The 20,650-nt window shown below is 38.0% G+C and overlaps 1 protein-coding gene across 1 annotated transcript in view; it reads right to left on the reverse strand.

Annotated features, from left to right (window-relative positions):
- Positions 1-2,869: 2,869 nt before the first annotated feature.
- The window catches only part of nnt (nicotinamide nucleotide transhydrogenase), a 47,331-nt gene continuing 29,550 nt past the window's right edge, over positions 2,870-20,650 (reverse strand). The window contains exons 17-22 of the mRNA XM_048165542.1: positions 18,920-19,099; positions 17,648-17,807; positions 15,355-15,436; positions 6,605-6,723; positions 6,398-6,513; positions 2,870-4,410 (exon numbers count right to left, since the gene is read on the reverse strand). Coding sequence (XP_048021499.1) covers positions 4,270-4,410; positions 6,398-6,513; positions 6,605-6,723; positions 15,355-15,436; positions 17,648-17,807; positions 18,920-19,099 — 798 coding nt within the window. The 3' untranslated portion in view covers positions 2,870-4,269. The remainder of the gene's footprint in view (positions 4,411-6,397; positions 6,514-6,604; positions 6,724-15,354; positions 15,437-17,647; positions 17,808-18,919; positions 19,100-20,650) is intronic.

Raw genomic sequence — 20,650 nt, forward strand, 5'->3', positions numbered from 1 at the left:
GTTTGCCCCCTTTTCAAGCTGCAAGGTTGCCTCGCAGTATTCAAACTGCATGATCTCCACAAGTTTGTGTAAAACCTGATGGTCATGTGATCCAGAAATATTTAGACAATCCAATTAAAGAGCATCTTGAGCTTCAATGGAAGCAAGAAAATCTGACCTTTAGTTTAAAGGAATTCATTTAAACGGTGTTACAAATTTGCTTATTTGATTTTTGACCTCAATCTTTATTTCACATTTTATTTTTTATTTTTTCCCTAAAACTCAAAATACATCCAGACTCCCAGATTTTCAACAGCCTAAGGCATGAAATTCAACAGCACCACTGAAGTGGGGTAGTTCAAAGAGACTGTCCTTATAGCACCTTTACATTTGTTATCTTTAGTTTATATACCTACAGTATGGAATAAGTACAAAGCGTTTACATCAATAAAACAGTCCACTATTAAATGACGACCTGCTATCAGACAACATGCACGCATAGTAACATGTAATATCCTCTCCACTTCTAATATACAAACTCACATACACCCTATTGCTGATAACAGTGCTGCCAAATACTGTGCGCTGTTTACTAAAAGCTCCTTTGTACAGAAGGCCAGAACTCCTCTGCAAAACCTCAAAAGGAAAAAAAAGAAAAGAAGAAAAGCTCTACATCTTTGACATTAACCGCTCCATTTTAACCATAGCTTCAGATTCAGGGAATTTAGACAATAAAAGTATCTTAAAAGGACACTTGAACAGTTTGTGTTTCTTAAACGTCAGGCCTAATAGCTAGGATATGGTACGACGAGGGTTGTACCTTGTCAACATTTATCTTTATTTTAAGAGTGATCTGGTTTGGACGAATGCTTTTAAGAGCATCTGCACAGCAGCTTAGAAGAGGACTTTGGAGATACTGTTTGTGCACAGCCATCCCCCGTGTTTTAAATCAGAGTAATGTTCAACCGGCTGGATGATGAAAGGGATTTGCATGCGCTGCATCTGGTGCTCTGTATACTTAAACTGTTAAAAGAGCTGAACAGGTGGAACAGGTGGGCATGATTCAGGACATATAGAGAAGTGATCAACTGTTAGACATCCCTTTTATCTGCAGTCGCAGCTTCCTTTGGAGATTAAGATAAGATGCCACCATACAAACTAAGAGATTCTGTGCAGGCATGAAACTTTTTAATAGTGCTTGCCAAGACAAGGCTAAAGTTTGGAACAAGTATCACCCCATACACGAACAATTCCCTAAATTATGTGGCTTGTTGAGGACAGATGTGCTGTTAACTTCACAGGCAAATAAAAAGCCCATAGGCTTACAACGAAGTATTGATCAGTATAGATTTTTTTTTTTTTTTTTAATTCTGCCATATTGTGTCAATTTTTGGGGGGGGTCTATAGAGCTGTCAGAAGAAGTCGGTACTGAAATTTTAAAAATGTGACATTTTGAGCGCTGTTGAGTGGATTCATAAACACCTTTGATTGGCCATTGTGTTCACGTGCTCATCGGATATGTCTGTGATTGGATTCAATGATCAACGCTTCAAAAACATTGTAAATAGTCAATGACACTCTTCGTCGAGCGCTTGCAAGGATACACACAGGAGTGTTTAAAAGCAGGCGTCTATCGCGGACCAGTCCGCTCATAGACGCCTGCTTTCAAATGCTCCTGCTCTCAAATTCAAACACTTCTGTGTGCTTTCAAACACTCCCGTGCATTGATCATTGTAGCCAATCACAGATATATCTGATGAGCGTGTGAACACAATGGCCAATCAGAGGTGTTTACAGCGCTCAAACCGTCACAATTTTAAAATTTCAGTACCGATTGGTACTGAAGTCTGTACTTTTGACAACTCTATCTACAAATATGCAGGTCACCAAACTTGGTACGCATGTGAATCCAGTGCATACCAAATGGAAGTGAATGGAGCACAAAGTCTAGTGTGAACACACTAATATGATGGAACTGGATCCTACTCAACCTACATCTCTGCTGCAGATAATCCATGGAAAGGAGCATCAGTGATGAGCTCCAGGAATGTAGATTGGGTAACAGTCCAGCAGGGGGAAAAAAAGCCACATCCTTTGACATCACTGAGACAAACCACACAATAATTTTCACATTTGTGGTTAAGAAACACAGTGTGCCTAGCTAGTTCCAATCATATTTCATCTGGTGTTGTTCAGCACTTTCAGCACTGGAGATAACTTTTAGGGTAATGAAACAGTCATGAAGGCCCATTTAAACTGCTTTCGGCACTGTTACAGAGAACGAGCGAGGAGAAACATCAGGCCAGAAATCCTCTGCAAAACCTATTAGCGTGGCCACAAACATCTACAAGACCTTCCAGGACACTGGAAATAAGAGATAAAGCACATAAAATGCTCAAACTGATAGATGGACCAGACACGGAGAACCAAAATAAAAATGAATGAACTTGTAATGGCTGGAATGTATTTTGCCATATAAGTCACAAATGTCCCATACCATTACAGAAAATAAATGAATAAAAGCTTGTTTGAAGCCTTTTATAACGCTTTGAAGCACTTTCCCAATAATCCCTCACCTCTTAAGAGAGATTGGGAGAAGATGCGTGGAGATACCATCATGTCTGAGAGTGCCACTTGTTGCAAAGGTGAAAGAACCCACATGTACTTGAGATCAGATCAAACATCTCAACCCTTAATTCTAGATGTAATCGGGAGGAAAAACTTCAGGTAACCACAAAACTGACAATGGGTAATCACTGTCACTTGTGCGCAGATATTCACTCATCAGAAGATGCAAGTGGCTTCTTCAACAGCCCAATCTAGGCATTGTGGTGCCCGCAACATTGAAGGCATGCGATATTGAGAAAAGAATGATCGTTCGTGCCATCAGTTCTCTTATCAGGATGTTTATTAAGAGGGATGCTCTGTGATACAGTGAAGAGAGAAAAAAAACATTTCACAGTATGACATTAATTCCTCACCATGGCACAATGAAACATCTGAAGATTCACCCTCTTCCCTCCCATGTATTGCGTCTAAGCAGAATTATCAAAGCATCGTTTCTACGCAAGAGCCTGTCAACACAAACACATCCTGAAGAAGCGGGAGGGAATGCAAAACTCTTTATTAACCCAAATGATGTTTGATAAATACTTCCTTTCCCTTGCAGCAATTGATTCCCTTCTCATATTAAAACATTCCTGAATCAAATGATATTCAGCATCTAAGCTGCAGCTTATTTGCAAAGAACGATGAACCTTCCTACATCCACATAATCTACATCGAAGAACAAACTATGTGCCCAATGCAGCCCAGCTCGAGGCGAACATTAGCGGAGGAGTGTGAGATCGGGGAGGTAAGGGATTGTTTTGGTCGAGTTGAAACTGTGGAGAGGTAGGGTCGTTGTAATGGTCTGTCTTGGTTCCTGTATCTCATGGGATCTATTTCATTAGGTCCCGGTTGGTAAAGTACAGTACATCTGTTCAAATCCCTGTCAAATACTGCAGAGGATTACTGCTGAGAACAAATTGGGAGCACAACAGGGCAGATATGCAGTAACTACTCATACTAACATCACCACTACAGTGACATTCGCTTGAATTAAGAGTGGTTGGGGGAATACAAATCATCTTGTGGAGGAGCCACAGGTGTTTGGGATTCTGTGCATAAATCTTTAGTGATATTAGCTAGTACTTTAATTAATCTCAGCAGCGATCCTGCTGGGAAATGTTGCGAAATGGTCCTCTGAAGCTGTATCTAAAAAGGTTTATTCCTTGCTTAGAACACCACCATATACCACCAGCTGGTCACTTAATGCACATGGTAAGTTCACAAGAAATAAACAATTAAGCAAGAAAAAGGGAAAAAAGCATACAGTATGGAGTTGTCTATAGCTTTCAAATGAGTCATATGTATGCTAACACTATCCAAAAAAAACTTTGTTTTTAAAAACAGATTGCTATGTTATATAAAAATTTAACTATAATACATACAAAACCAGATGAGAACTGGTTGGCTTCATTTATTAATGCTAATTAATGTGATGCTGTAATGCTTTTTTTCCTTTGAACTTGATCAACATTTAATGAAAAGAAAAATAAACAGAAGTTCTGGAAATACTGAATAAACTACATATATCTACAGCTTAATAATCAAAATGGGCAAAGAGTGTCATTAAGAGCTTGATCCTATTAGTGCTAATTTATATCTAAGGGTTTATTGGATTTGTTCGATCTCCTCATCTCTGTGACTCATCTGGTGCAAAGCAAGGTCAGATCTTCTCTTTTCTCTCTAGCCCTCGCGGACCTTGGCAGACAGAGCATCACAAGTCTTCTTGGCATCTCCCAAAAGCATGGATGTGTTTGGTTTGTAGAAGATAGGGTTGTCCACAGCGGCATAGCCAACTCCCAGAGATCTTTTCATCACGATGACCTGGAGGGATGAAAACAGATGTTGGATGCATTTTGTCTCATTGAGGAACAAAGAACGATACTTTATGGAATAAGCTGGAAAATTCACATTAAATAAAATCCTGTATGTTGCCTTTAAGATTATCAAATGGAAATTATCAGCTAATACAATCCGTTTCAGCATTATGTCTGTAAAAACACTGCATGCACCTGCACATGAAGTGGCGGAGAATGGCTTTAGGATTTGTACAAGAGGGCGCAAAAAGAGCCTAAGCTTCCAACATGTAATGGCTATTTAAGTATCTGCCATTTGCAAAATTAAGAGTCATTAGTGTCTCAAACACCAGTTTTTAGGCCGAGCAGTTTCTGGGAAAATCGTCGAGAGCAGCGCTTTGATTGGGAGCATCTGTTTGGGAAGGAGGAACACTTGGTAATTGAATAAGTAAAACCAGAGAGGAGAGCCCTTGCCGCTGGTCTAGCTTTAGTGTTATTCAATACACTGAAAGATATTTGGAACGAAATGACCCTCATCTTGAGACTTCAAAATCAGCAGGCGGATCCTTTTAATATCATCATCTGTCCCTCAAAAGCCCTGCAGATGTTCGATGCCAGGCAGGTGATCGGGATGGCGTTCAAACAAACCCAGCCCCTCTTCTCAAAGAGTCATGTGACCACTTTACCCAGGCTCAGCATCCCCCAGGACAGGACAACATCCTTTTGTTAAATTATTCATAGGGCAGCTGGTTTCATTTGGGAATGAGGTTACACATGAAGGTCTCTAACAAGGCTGGGAGCAATCAGCAGGGGTGGATGTTGCACGAGATTGAGGATAACAAAATCAACGGAGACCATTGACAGGGAAACTTCAGATTCGGCTGCGCTATCATGTCATCAAGAGCGTCGCTAGGTTCCAAGTTGGTCGACTTCCCTCGTTGAGACCTGGCTACACATCCAAGTTGCTACAAATAAGGAAGGCTTTGGTTCAAAGCTCTAGCGTTTGTAAATTCCATACAGAATTATGGAACAGGTTAACAAGCTACACGCAATTGCTCGTGGGAGAAGGTCTACGTATTTGCGCGTTTGCAAACGTCAAGCCCCAGTACTCCGAATGATTTCCCCAGAGAAGGTCTGGCCGCAACGGGCCTGTCATGTGGTGAGGAACACCAGCCCTGCATTTTAGGGAAAGTATTGGTCGGATGCTCTGAAATGTCATCATTCCAGAATGAGCGAGTCAGCGCTAATGAAAGCAGCGTGAGGTTGTCTTGCTGGAGACACACCTGGACTGTAGCACGGTTACAGTGGGAACCAGCTGTGGGGATGGGATCGAGATTTTCATATCGCTCTGGGTGGGAGAATGAGGGATGGTCTGTATTACAAAACCTGAGGGCAATTCTTGCTATCTTGGCTTTTATTACAGCTGGGCCATAAAAGTAAATCCTGAAACATATGGAATATGAAGTCTATCATGTACACTATTGTTATTTTTTTAATGTTTTAATCAAGTCTCTTATGCTCAAGGCTGCATTTTTTATTAAAAAATACAGTAAAAACAGTAATATTGTGAAATATTATCATTCAAAATACCAGTTTTAATATATTTTAAAATGTAACTTATTCCTGTGATGGCAAAGTTGATTTTCAGCAGCCATTAATCCAGTCTTCAGTGTCACATGATCCTTCAGAAATCATTCTAATATGATGATTTGGAAATCAAGAAACATTTCTAATAATCCGCATTGTAACCATTTGTGCTGTTTGATATTTTTGTAGAAACGGTGATATATTTTTTTCAGGATTCTTTGATGAATAGAAAAGCTCAAAAGAACAGCATTTATTTAAAATTTTGTCACATTATAAATGCCATTACTTCCACTTTTGAACAATTTAATGCACCCTACCTTTTTCATTCCTTTTTAATGGTAGTGTATTTCATGTGAAATCAGTGATTTTATAAGACTATAATTATATTTAAAGGTTGCCTGATTTTAAAAAACAAATAATATGCTTACCTGCTTGGACTTCCAGACCTCCAAAACGGGCATGCCAGCAATGATCGAGTTGGGGTCCTCCTGGGCTGCTGAATTAACTGTGTCATTGGCTCCAATTACCAAAACCAGATCAGTTTCTGAAAAATAGACAGATAATGAAAGCAAGATTATGGATTTTATGGACATCCCAAAAGATGATGGCAAAAGCACCAAAAATGGATATCATACCAGGGAAGTCCTCATTGATTTCATCCATCTCCAGCACAATATCATATGGCACACCAGCTTCAGCCAACAGTACATTCAGTTGGCCCGGCATACGACCAGCCACAGGGTGGATACCAAACCTGAAGACACAAACACACAACACAGATCACTTGACCTCTTGAAATCACCTGATACACACATGGCATCCAAATAAAGCACTTTCCGGCAGTGCAGGTCAGGATGACTTTTCATACAGTACGAGCAGGAGTCTTTGAACACAGTTAAGTAGAAGTGCTCTGGGGTCAGGCTGTTTGCAAGAGGTTAACAGAGAAGGAAATAAGCAGCGGTTGAAGGTATCTTTTTAATGCCGGGTAGTAAAGTGCATGAGCTCAGGGGAAATGGCTTGAGGAAGACGAGTGGACCCTCAGGGCACGTGGGCAGCTTTACAACTTCACTGTAAAAACAGATCACAGCCAACAGGCTTAGAAGAGACACAGGAAGTGATATTGCTGCATTTGTTCCTGCTTTTTTAACTGATGCAAATTTGTGTTCCATTTCTATTTGATGTTTACACTGCCGTTACATATACCTTTAACCAAAAAGAAATCAATATTTTCATACGTTTGTCTTCAACAAATCCAAGTTACCTCAAAATCTATTTTTTCTTTTTTTTTTATAAATAAACTTTTCACTGTTTCTAAAAGAAATAAGAGACTTTATCCAAACAGCTTGGACGGGACAGATATGGCAACCAAGTAATATATATATATATATATATATATATATATATATATATATATATATATATATATATATATATATATATATATATTTTTTTTTTTTTTTTTTTTTTTGTGTAGAGATTGGCGTAGGATCATTCAATCAAGCAAGCATATTAGTTATAACATTATTTAAATAAAATAAAAGCAAAACCATCTAAATCATAGAGAAGACTTGGGAAAATCTCTTTATAATAATTAACATTATACATATAATTAAAATAGCCACACAGATTTCAATAATCTTATAATTAAAATAAAATAAAAAAAGTAACTGACCATTTAAAACAAACAAACAAAAAAAGGCTTGGGAAATTCTCTCTCTATAATAAGTTTTTATTTGACAATTATAATTGAAAACAGCCACACGGATTGAATTAAAGAACTAAAATGGTAGAATCAGGAAAGTTCTCAGAAAACATCAGAAGCGTAATGATCGCAAGCATGAATTTGCACCTTTAACCAATTTACCTGACCTGAGCAGTCACTAAAACCAGCTCACTTCACTTCTTGTTTGAATTAACATGTTGAGCTGTTTACTTTGTAATTAGTCCATTTCCAGAGCATTCAGGCCAATTTGTGCAACATATGTACACTATTGATATCATATTTGTTTTATTTTACACTATTGTCAATTATTTTCTCTTTGAAATTCTGAAGGCAGAACTACCTCCTTGGAGAAAATGTCCTAAGCGGTTACTGAAAAGTGGACTCGTTCAGTCAAAGGTGGCTATTTTTCCTAGCAGGATGTGCCGTGTCCAGTTGCAAAACAAAGACCATATCATTCTTGCAGTTGCTTTCCATTAAATCCGTCATCTGTTCATCAGTTTACTTCAAGTAAATTTATCAAATAGGAAATGAGGACAAAATATTCAATAATAAACCAAACAGAAATATACTTTAGTGGACAGGCCTCAAAACTTTCGAGACATGAGGTTTGTCAATCAGCTCTGACGCTGGCTTACATAAGCTGCAGCTGCAGTGTGTGTGCAAAACTGTCTGGGCGGACAATGAGTCCAAGCTCAGCTATCCCATCCAAACCAGCCCGATCGTCCTGCTATTCCCATCACACTGCGTTTCACCACGCTGAACCAACACACGCTCTGAAAATAACTGCGATAGCTTGCGGCCCAATGGAAATTCAGACTGCTGTGCTTTCCTGCCCAAACTCCTTTCAACCAAACCTTTCCAAGTCTACACTGCAGCAAAAAAGAAATGTAATGATCATTACGGAGAGACAGACAGAAACATAATGTGAATGATAAGGAGACAGTTTATACAGTGTCAGTTCTACCCACAGTCCTCTCAACAGGGCGACACCCACAGCCAATTATCCCACAGAAAGCGAGGGGGAGAGCGGCGGGTGCGCTACCTAATCTGTCCACTATTTGGCCACCCATCTCCCCTCCTAATCAACTGCAAATGCTCTAATTGGCAGCAGCTGTTGGGCTCTCAGATCAAACAAATGAACGAAAATTACACAAGCTTCCGGTCTGCATCTCTCCTCCACAATCACACAGTGCCCGCAGCTCTGGAGAGAGAAAACAGGAATCTAGCAAATGTGACAGATCTGACAAGGTGGCATCTGAATGAAATAAGTTGACAATTTCAGCTTGACTGTTTAAGTACCCCACAAGCTGCATTATGGGAAATGATACCGAAGCTCACAATAAAGTGGCAGGGAATGATAATCTGATGCAGGACGCAACAGTCTCCATCAATGGCAAAGCACTTTTGAGCAAAACACGCACGGCTGACCACTTTGTGACCAAGTTGCTGACCAGTACTTCATCTTTAAGTGTACAAGACGGGTTGGCAGCACACCATGACATTCTGGGACTGATTAAAAAGTGTTTGTGTGAGTGAGTCCCTTCATGAAAAATGTTGAGGGAACCTTTAAGTCATAGATGATGCTGTAATTGGCTCCTCTGACTGCCAAGAGTGTGGTTAAACCGTGCTAGTGCTGACAACCACTATCTAGTGAGAACAGGGCAACAAAAGCACTGACACCATCTAGTGAGAGAGAAAAGGAAAAGTGAAAAAAGGAGCCACAGTGGTCAGCTGTAGCCATGCGAAGAGTACATTCAAATCAAATGCCCATTTATAAAGTATTGGCCACATCTCTCATTTGGCTTTTTTGCTGCTTTTATGGAGAGACGAGAGGAATGGAGAAGATGGGAAAAAAGAAAAAAGAATGGTATTGTGAAATGTCACAAGCCAGATCTTGAACTTGTGTTGTCCATATGAGAGCTACAGTTCAATATGTGTGCACAATATGTGTTTACCTCAGTAAGTTGACCGAGTGGATCTCTGAGCTCGTGAGAGTGAGTTGAGGCGGGGCTAATTAGAATATTCATAAATCTGCGTATACTAAATGAAGCAAGGGTGTAGAGTTACATTCGAGCTATTTTAAGGCACTTTTTCACAGGAAAAAACATTTAAATGTGTAATTTTGGTGATCAAAGATGAGTTTTAAGGGATAAAATTATTGACTACAGGGGGACTTAAAAAAAAAAAAAAAAAAAAAAAAAAGTGAACAATTTGTAAAGTATAAGTAAATATAAGTTTTAAAGGTGAAGTATGTAATAATAAAGCATATTTTGCAAACAAAGCTTTCGCATTTCACACCTCCCCAACTCAAACATCACAAATACAGCTCTTACGAGTGATTGTGTAGGCAGGTCTCAACAGATAAAAGTACGCTACTTTCAGTAAAAGGTCCAACATTTTAGAAATACTTTTAGGTATGTTGCTGTTTCATGAGTACTCAAATGAGTAGGCTAACACTGTCTTCTAGAACAAACGTGAGTGTCTCGCTTATAATAAAAACTTATTCAACATATCTGTATCAGGTGCATTTTTTGACGATGCGCCACAACTGTTTGAGGCCGTCTACACTGGACACAAAGTAAACTTTTTAAATTGGACCATCTATCTTTCTGATCGGGTGCATGATTCTGCTGCATGTTAAAGAATCATCCATTGTAATGTACAGGTGCTGGTCATATAATTAGAATATTGTGAAAAAGTTAATGAAAGTCCAAAATCCAGTATCTCAAAATATTAGAATATTTCCTAAGATCAATCAAAAAATGGATTTTCAAAACAGAAAAGTTCAAGTTCTTTAAAGTATGTTCATTTGTACACTCAATACTTGGTCAGCAGCACATATTACAGCAAATGACTTGCTCCTAGCACAAATTACAGCATCAGTGAAGTGTGGCATGGAAGTGATCAGCCTGTGGCACTGCTGAGGCACTATTGAGCCTTCAGATCATCTGTATATAGTTGGATCGACTGTTTCTCATCTTTCTCTTGAAAATATCCCATAGATTCGGGGGTCAGGCATGTTGGCTGGCCAATAAAACACAGTAATATCATGGTCAGCAAACCACTTGGAAGTGGTTTTTGCACTGGGGGCAGGTGCTAAAGTCCTGCTGGAAAAGGAAATCAGCATCTCCATAAAGCTTGTCAGCAGATGGAAGCATAAAGTGCTCCAAAATCTCTTGGAAGATGGCTGCATTGACTTTGCACTTGATAAAACACAATGGACCAACACCAGCAGACGTCACGGCCCCCCCAAATCATTACCAACTTCAGAAACTTCCCACTAGACTTCAAGCAGCTTGGATTCTGTGCCTCTCCAGTCTTCCTTCAGACTCTGGGACCATGATTTCAACATGAAATGCAAAATTTACTTTTATCTGAAAAGAGAACTTTCGACCAGTTCACTGTCCAGTTCTTTTTCTCCTTAGCCCAGGTAAGATGCTTCTGACATTGTTTCTGTTTCAGAAGTCCTTTTCCTGAAGATGTCTGAGTGTGGTGACTCTTGATGCGCTGACTCCGGCTTCATTCGACTCATTTTGAAGCTCTCCCAAGTGTCTGAATTAGGGCTGAAACGATTAGTCGACATTATCGACAACGTCGACAATAAAAAATTGTCGACAAATATTTTTGTTGTCGAATAGTCTCTTGATCTCATATTTGAAGGGCCTGCAATAACGCGGTGTAACCAGTGGGGCGCTGTAGCGCAATACTGTAATGCAGCCCTCCCGGATCCAATCCAATAAAAGAAGTCAGCGCTTTGGAGAGCATAGTGCAAACGAAGTCGAACTCGTGAAATGTGGGAGATTAACATAACATATAAACATAACAAACATAACGTTTAGCATAACTACAGAATACTGTCATGCAGGGCCACCAACTCTCATTCAGACTCACTGTTCTCACGCCACACGTTCATTTTCTCACACAGTGAAAGATGCATCGCAGAGCAGAGGACACAGACAACGCACCGACAGATCAGGTTACTTTTGATATAAAACTAAGTCTAAGCTTTTAAATTCAGTCAATATTACTACGGAATTCAAACAATACTTGTGGTGGTGAGTTTAACGTTATGTGGCAGATCGCTGTAACACCTCGGTTCAAGCGGCATGTGAACCTATTCCTCTCTATTACAGCGCGAAATAAACATGAATGAACATCAAAAAGTACTTACTGAAATTAATCCATCTCTATTGTAATCACTTAATCAGAGTTTTAACCGCAGAAAGAAGTCAATAAAACTTGCAAACAAATATATCACACAAAATGTAACATTTACCTCAGGAAAGCCATTCAATGACCATAAACTCGATAGTTTGTGTGTGTGTGTGTATACAGTACAGTCCAAAAGTTTGGAACCACTAAGATTTTTAATGTTTTTAAAAGAAGTTTCATCTGCTCACCAAGGCTACATTTATTTAATTAAAAATACAGTAAAAAACTGTAATATTGTGAAATATTATTACAATTTAAAATAACTGTGTACTATTTAAATATATTTGACGAAGTAATTTATTCCTGTGATGCAAAGCTGAATTTTCAGCATCGTTACTCCAGTCTTCAGTGTCACATGATCCTTCAGAAATCATTCTAATATGCTGATTTGCTGCTCAATAAACATTTATGATTATTTTCAATGTTGAAAACAGTTGTGTACTTTTTTTTTCAGGATTCCTTGATAAATAGAAATCTCAAAAGAACAGCATTTATCTGAAATACAAAGCTTCTGTAGCATTATACACTACCGTTCAAAAGTTTGGGGTCAGTAAGAATTTTAATTTTTATTTTTTTGAAAAGAAATTAAATGAATACTTTTATTCAGCAAGGATGCATTAAATCAATCAAAAGTGGCAGTAAAGACATTTATAATGTTATAAAAGATTAGATTTCAGATAAACACTGTTCTTTTGAACTTTCTATTCATCAAATAATCCTGAAAAAAAATATTGTACACAAATATTTTGTACAATTGTACACATTAAATGTTTCTTGAGCAGCAGATCAGCATATTAGAATGATTTCTGAAGGATCATGTGACACTGAAGACTGGAGTAATGATGCTGAAAATTCAGCTTTGCCATCACAGGAATAAATTACTTTGTGAAATATATTCAAATAGAAAACAGTTATTTTAAATTGTAATAATATTTCACAATATTACTGTTTTTACTGTATTTTTAATTAAATAAATGTAGCCTTGGTGAGCAGACGAAACTTCTTTTAAAAACATTAAAAATCTTAGTGGTTCCAAACTTTTGGACTGTACTGTATATATATATATATATATATATATATATATATATATATATATATATATATATATATATATATATATATATATATATATATATATATATATATATTATATATATATATATATATATATATATATATATATAATATGATATGATATATAATATGTGTGTATGTATGTTGTTGTTTAATTTTTCAAAAAAAACCCACATAATTACATTATATTTTTTTAACCTGAAGGATATTGGTCTATTCAGTTGGCTTGAAAATTATTAAAAATACACTTTTAAAAGCTGAAGTGATTTCCTTGTTTTATTTACTAGTTAAAGTACAGTATAACTCAATATTTTAACTAATTGCTAAAGTAGAATAATCGAACAAAGCCTACTGATTAATCAGTGCAATAATCGATGACTAGTCGATTAATCGACCTAATAATCGATAGATTAATCGATTATCAAAATAATCGTTTGTTGCAGCCCTAGTCTGAATCGGCTTTACTTGACAGTATTCTCAAGCTTGTGGTCATGCCTGTTGCTTGTGCACCTTTGCCTACCCAATTTCTTCCTTCTAGTCAACTTTGCATTTAATATGCTTTGATACATCACTCTGTAAACAGCCACCACATTCAGTAATGACCATCTGTGACTTACTCTCTTTGTGGAGGGTGTCAATGATTGTCTCCTGGACCATTGTCAAGTCAGCAGTCTTCCCCATTAGTGTGGTTTCAAAGAACAAGAGATACCCGGAATTTATACTGTAGGGATGGTCATTTAATGAAACTCAAATGTAAATATTCTAATATTTTGAGATACTGGATTTTGGACTTTCATGAACTGTACGCTCTAATCAACAAATTAAAAAAAAACAAAAAAAAAAAACATTTGAAATGTTTTACTTTACATGTAGGGAATCTATTATAAATGAAAGTTTCATTTTTTAAAATAATTTACAAAAAAAAAAAAAAAAAGAACTTTTTTACGATATTCTAATTATATGACCACCACCTGTATAGCATCGCAATGTCCAATTCACTTTGGCGTGTTAATGACCTGTTTCATTTTTGAAGGTCTCAATGCAGTGAATTTTGGCTTACACTTCTGTACCCGAAGTGGAATGTCTTTTCCATGATGCAACGCATCAGTCATGGTCCCATAGCAGCTAAACACCCTCTGGCTCCGCCCCAAATTCACACGATAGTTTGAGCTGGAAAGTGATTGATGGATCTCAATATTTTAATGGTGCCTATGGTGCTCATAGATTGAAAACAAAAGGAAAGCTAATGGATAGCTCTCTCCAGCTATTACAGACCACCTCGGTGGGACTTCTATGTGGCCGACCAATGTTTGAATCTGACTCATGTCCATCCTTCATTCTACTTCCCTTTTCACCAATCATGTCCTGTCTTTACCATCCCATCTTAAAAAACAAAACAAACAAACAAACAAACAAACAAACAAAAAAAAAAAAAACACTTCCACCATCCACAGTCTCAACTTGAGAAACTTTTACATTATGTTACATGTTCTTCTCATCAATATGACAAATATTGAAAGTGCATGGTTGTTGAAGCATTTCTAGGGTCAGGCACAGTCTTTCCACGCCCTGCAACCTGAGAGGCATCATTGGGACTGTGGAAAGTATTGCGTAGCCCGCACCTATCGCTCTGCTCTTCACCGGCTCTTTCACAGCACTGGGAGGCCTGGGGTACACTGCGCTCTCAGATCACAGGGCATTACACATACACTGGAGAGGCAACAAAAGCCCCAGACAATAGAGCAACTGAATGACGATATTCAAAAGCACTCTTTGAAATGGAGGAGTCCAACATGCAGAGAGAAAGAGAGAGAAGGCTGCCATTCAGAGGTTTACCAGACTGACCTGCAGCTTGCGAGCCATTTAAACACTTGTCAGCCATACTGACAAGACTCAGACCCCCTAAGAGATATGATGAAATGTTTGATTTTTGGCTTTGAACATCGCTGGCCAGACTAATGCCTGAGTCACTAGTCAACAAGAGGTTTAATAATAAAACAATATTAATAAATAACTATATTATTTATAATATATAATAATAATTGTTTTAAAATCTTTTACAGATGGATTAGAACTAAAGAAAAGTTTTAAAGTGCCTTTGTCCAAATCCTCACTCTCCCAGTCTTGTTTTTTCACAAAGAAAGGAGAGATTCCAAGTGTCACACAGTTCAATAATTCATAGGACATTGTTTACTAATAAGGGGTGTGCCCAGCAACCACAGAACAACCGCCACCGAGATGAATGGGAAATGTTAACGGATAGCTTTCTCTTTGTATCACAGATCTCGTGGTGCACACGTGGCTTAACCATGGTGTCGAATCACAGTTGAACAGTAAAGATTTGAAAACGACTGAAGATGCTTGAATGTTTCTTACCTGACTGTCTTTCCCTGCTCAGACAGTGACTTGACAAGATCAGCAATAGGATACTGAGCTTTCGCTGCACACAGACCATAACCTGAAGTAAAAGACACGGCAATTAAATAAGGAACACACCTAAACACAGACATGCAACTATTATTTGAAGCCTGGAAAACTCTAATGAACTCTGCATGATCCCTACAAATCATTTTATACTTTTAGTAATCATACCTCATCTTTTTCACAATATGTCATGAGAATTGATTTTACCATAATAAATAATCCCAACTTCTAAACAATAGGACAAATCTGTTTTGAAAGTAAAGCAAACAAGAGACCTGCTCCCACTCATTTACAATTCAGATAGAGTAATTAAAACTTGAATGACCTGCAGGATTATAAACAAACAGAAATGATGAGAAAATCGCTTCATGTTGAAATACATCTTTAATGAATCTACAGCACCGGAATTCATAATAATATTTCATAAAAGTGTTTATTTTTACACCTTTGGTGCACTTTGAAAGCAGCACAGAATAAGTTGAACTGAAATCAGAAAGAGTAATGTGAATTGTGCAACAATTTAAAAAGACTTCTCTTTCATTAATAAACAATTTAGCACTACGGTGAGAAAAATGAATATAAATTCCACACGTCAGTCAGTTTAAAGCCTCAGTTACAGCTGACACCGTCGGACAGGCCTGTCACAACAACCTTCATATCCTCCCATTTAAACAAGCATGTCACAGTGTGTGTTGACTAACCCTCCTCACTCCTAATGATTTTTTGCAGCTCTCTTTTTGTTAAATAAAAGACATTTCACCTTGGGAAAACAGCCATGGTTGGCAAACTTCAAGCTTAAACAGAAAAGTCTTAAATGTTTTCACAGCTGTCAATCACCAAAAGTGACTATGACTACTTAAATTATACAAAAATGTGGAAATGGAAACAAGGCCATTGCTTACTCAGTGTAAGGACTCTGATCAGTGAAGGGAACCGCATTCAAAATATACAAAAAAAATACAAAAAAAAAAAACAAACAAAAAAAAACACACAATGATGGCTGATGGATTGATTTAGCGGCAAATGAGGGGAGAAAACTTAAGTGGGTTCAATTATGTTATTTAGCAGTCCGGTACTCAATAGTAAGGATGGTCCGATCATCTAGGACCAATGAAAGAGTGTAGCATAGCTGCCATATTTAAACATTGGGATCTTGTAAAATTTGTTTTCTTTAAAAAAAAAGTGAGAAAAATAAATTAATAGGTATTAAATATCAGAACTCTTGTCCCAACTGGGCTAGCAAAAAAAAAAAAAAATTGATTAATAGGGTTTGAACCAACATCCTCGGTAACATCTCATCCCATTGAGGCTCATACCAACAGATCATGGCATTCATAACGGCCAGGCCTGTGTTGTCCGTGAGCACAGGGCTCTCTCAGATATCTTGGCAGTGGCTATACGGGCAACGGTCAAGAGGGAAAAATTTGGATGCCTCAGAGCCTGTTGGACAGCCATTTGTTTTAAATAAAAGGGGCCGTCTCTGTTGTGCTTGGCCCTGCGGTCTTGTTTACTCTGGACTGAGCTGTTTATTATCATTTCTCCTTTTCTTTCTGTTCATATTCCCACATCTAATCGCTCCTCTTTTCCACTGTCCTGTCGCCTCCAAGGTCTTGATCTATTCGACCTGCTGTCGGGCCATAAAACGAAACTATAAAACAGTCCGTTGCGGAGAACAAAGCAGCGTGAGAGTCGCTGCCGTTGCTGGAGGCCATTACGGAGGCCCCTGCTAAGGAACCAGCCATAGAAAAATATTCACTTCAGATACACGAGTCCAACTAAATTATTTGCCAACTGAGCTTGTATCAAAGATAAACACAGTTAAAGTTCGTCTGACACATCTTGCTCAATCAGTCAGCTGTAGCTGGGCAATAGAATCATGCCAGAAAAGATAAACCTGACATCGCCCTCCACAGCTCTACTCACAGGAACAATGCCACAAGAGGCCAACCGCGCTGTTTCACAAAACACCACAACGAAGAGTCGAACCCAAATGGACTGCACACAAATGTGTCTAGGGTCCCCTAGACCACCTCAGAACAAGCTCCAGCATGCCACAGGACGCACTCTAGGGGGGTTATCCCGCACAGGAGGGGTCAAAAAATTACCAGTGATGTAATGGAGGTGAACCAAGGTTGCTTTAACAGCCATAACATAAAGGATCGTTTGAAGTCATTGACGGGACACTCCAGATCTAGTTTAAACCAAGGAGTTTCAGATGTGCGCAGCTACAAAGGGCCTCCATTACCTGGAACGATGATGACATTCTGAGCCTCCTTGATCATTTCCACCGTCTGATCCACGTTGACCTCCGTGTGGGTACCTGTGATCTCCATGGGCTTGCCCGTGCCGGTGGATGACGTGCCGTAACCACCCAGAATAACGTTTGCCAGGGAGCGGTTCATGGCCTAGCAAGGAAAAGACAAATCAGGTTGCAGAGTATGAAGACTGCCTCTCAGCGGAAAAAATAAAGATTGTGTCAAGAACATGTGTCTCCATATGACATTTAGACATTATTAACAGGATATTAAGAAGCGTGCCAGACAGCCAAAATGACCCGAGAGGAATTTACATGTGAGAGAAGAATAAAAGCGGGAACATATAAAATGATACCATCCGTCCATCCTGAAAGAAAACCGTGGTGTTGAATTCCCAAATCCCACAGAGGTTCAAGCCACGGGAGTCATTATAACAGGAACATGAAGTCTTTGCGATCAAGGTTTAGACTCGCACACATGTGTTTTATAACCTAATATTAATTAGTTTATCCACAAATGATTTAACATGACCTTTTAACATTGATAAGTCTGTGATGAATTGATCCACTGATCATATCCAAGTAGAATATTTGCTCATTTTTAAGTTATAACCAATATGTAAACCATAACAATACTTTTTTTTGCATAAATCTAAAGCAAAGTTGTATTATTTTTTTTATTTTTTTTGCTTTGAGAACAAAGGCATCTGGGTTCCAATCTGACCTAAAATAATATACATTTAAATATAATTGTTTAACATAAAAATAACAATAATAAATGTTACTTGAGCACCAAATCCGCATAGAATGATTTCTGAATGATCATGTGACTCTGAAGACTGGAGTAATGGCTGCTGAAAATTCAGCTTTGACATCACAGGAATAAATTACATTTTAAAATAAATGAAAATATGAAAAAGTTATTTTAAATTGTAGTGATATTTTACATTTTTCATACAACTGTTTTGAGTTGATCAAATAAATGCAGAAACTTCTATTAAAAAAAAAAAAAAAAAAAAAAAAAAAAAAAAATACCCCAAACTAGTTCACATTTAATATATTTAAATTTAAAATAATAAATAACTGTAATAGAACTATAAAATTCAAACATTTATGTATAAAAATATTTTGTATTTTAAATAATATTTAGAGCTTGTGGGCTGGAGAAAACTTTGCCACTGTCACTTTCCATGAATAACACAATATCCATTTAGATTGTGTAAACAAAATCAACCATGGAGTGAACTGTGATTGGGAACTTACCACACACATAATGTAGGAGAGGATGGCTCCAGAAGAGCCAATGAGGGCACCCACAATGGTCAGCAAGTTGTTGTTGAGCAGGAAGCCTTCAGCACACAGGGCCCAGCCAGAATAGCTGTTTAGCACCGTGATCACCACAGGCATGTCGGCCCCTCCGATGGCAGCTGTCAGGGTCAGGCCCTACAAAGAAAAAGAAAAGAGGGGTCAGAAGAGAAAAAAGGGTGGAGATCAAAGGTTACGGTGATGACAAGTGAGCAAAGCACAACAGTAACTCGATTCCATCATTTAAACAAAAAAAAGGAAGTCCACCAAAAGAAAAAACACAAGCCCGAGGTATGAGCATTGTACACACGGTTCGTTTTTATAAATCAAGTCTGTTCATTACACACTGGGTGATGATGCAAATAGGAAATGCGATCTAGATCACTCCAGAGCAACATATTTCACACAGATTTGGTTGCAATGGGCTTCAATTAAGGCATGAGGTGTTTGTCAAAACATAGTATTCGTTTCCCTCGTCCATGATATCATTCCTGTATTATCAAACAATGTGCTTTCCTCAGGGAACAGGCTTGAACAAAGCCAGCTACCACACATCATGTAAAAAATACGTTCAAACAAGCAAAAAGACGGAGACTTGAAGAATCTCGCTGTAAAAAGAGCCAGACACCATACTGCAGGTGATTGTTTATCTTTATAGAGGTAAAAGGAGCTGTATAAAAATGCCAGCTTCCTGATTATTGACAAATGACGAAAGCCTCATGACGCCAATGTTTACCGAGACTCAGAGAGCGCTCCCTCGAAATTTCATGATTGCAGTTTACTTCTATCTGTCATCATATGGTGGGGTGCTCTTATGGATTATATGAAATAAATAAATAAAACTAAAGCCAAAGGGAGATGGGTTTCACGAGTTAGGAAGTTTATGTATGAGCCGCCGTTCTGAAGCGCTGAACAGAAGTTGTACATAGTGCAGTTGAACAATCTTTTTCTGACATCACTCAAAATCTTAATCTCTACATTCTCATATCGAGACTAACCAAATGAGCAGTTTTATGAATGACTGCCCCCTTAAAGGGTTAGTTCACCCAAAAATGAAAATAATGTCATTTATCACTCACCCTCATGTCGTTCCACACCCGTAAGACCTTCGTTCATCTTCAGAACACAAAAAGATATTTCGAATAAAATCCGACGGCTCAGTGAGTGAAATCATGTGACTCTGGCAGTTTGATACGTGCTCCGAACCACTGATTCGAAACAAAAGGTTTGTAAAGCTTCATGAAGCAGTATTTTGAAATCGCTCATCACTAGATATTGTTGAATAAAGTCGTTATTTCGTTTTTTTGGCTCACAAAGTATTCTCGACGCTTCGTAACATTAAAGTCGAAGCACTGTAGTCACATAAACTGTTTTAAATATGTCTTTAGTAACTTTATTGCCATTTGAAAGAATTAATCATCTTGCCATCAATGGAGGCCTCACCGAGGATTTCATCAAAAATACCTTAATTTGTGTTCCGAAGATGAACAAAGGTCTTACGGGTGTGGAATGACATGAGGGCGAGTAATAAATGACAGAATTTTCATTTTTGGGTGAACTAACCCTTTAAGCCAGCAGAAAGCAAATATATTGGCTAGCTATAAATATTTTATATATTATATCCGTTCACATTTCCAAACATTCATTTTGCCATTAATTGTAATAATCCAGTGAAATTTTTGAATACAC

Source organism: Megalobrama amblycephala, linkage group LG18, assembly GCF_018812025.1.
Source record: "Megalobrama amblycephala isolate DHTTF-2021 linkage group LG18, ASM1881202v1, whole genome shotgun sequence".
Lineage (NCBI taxonomy): Eukaryota > Metazoa > Chordata > Actinopteri > Cypriniformes > Xenocyprididae > Megalobrama > Megalobrama amblycephala.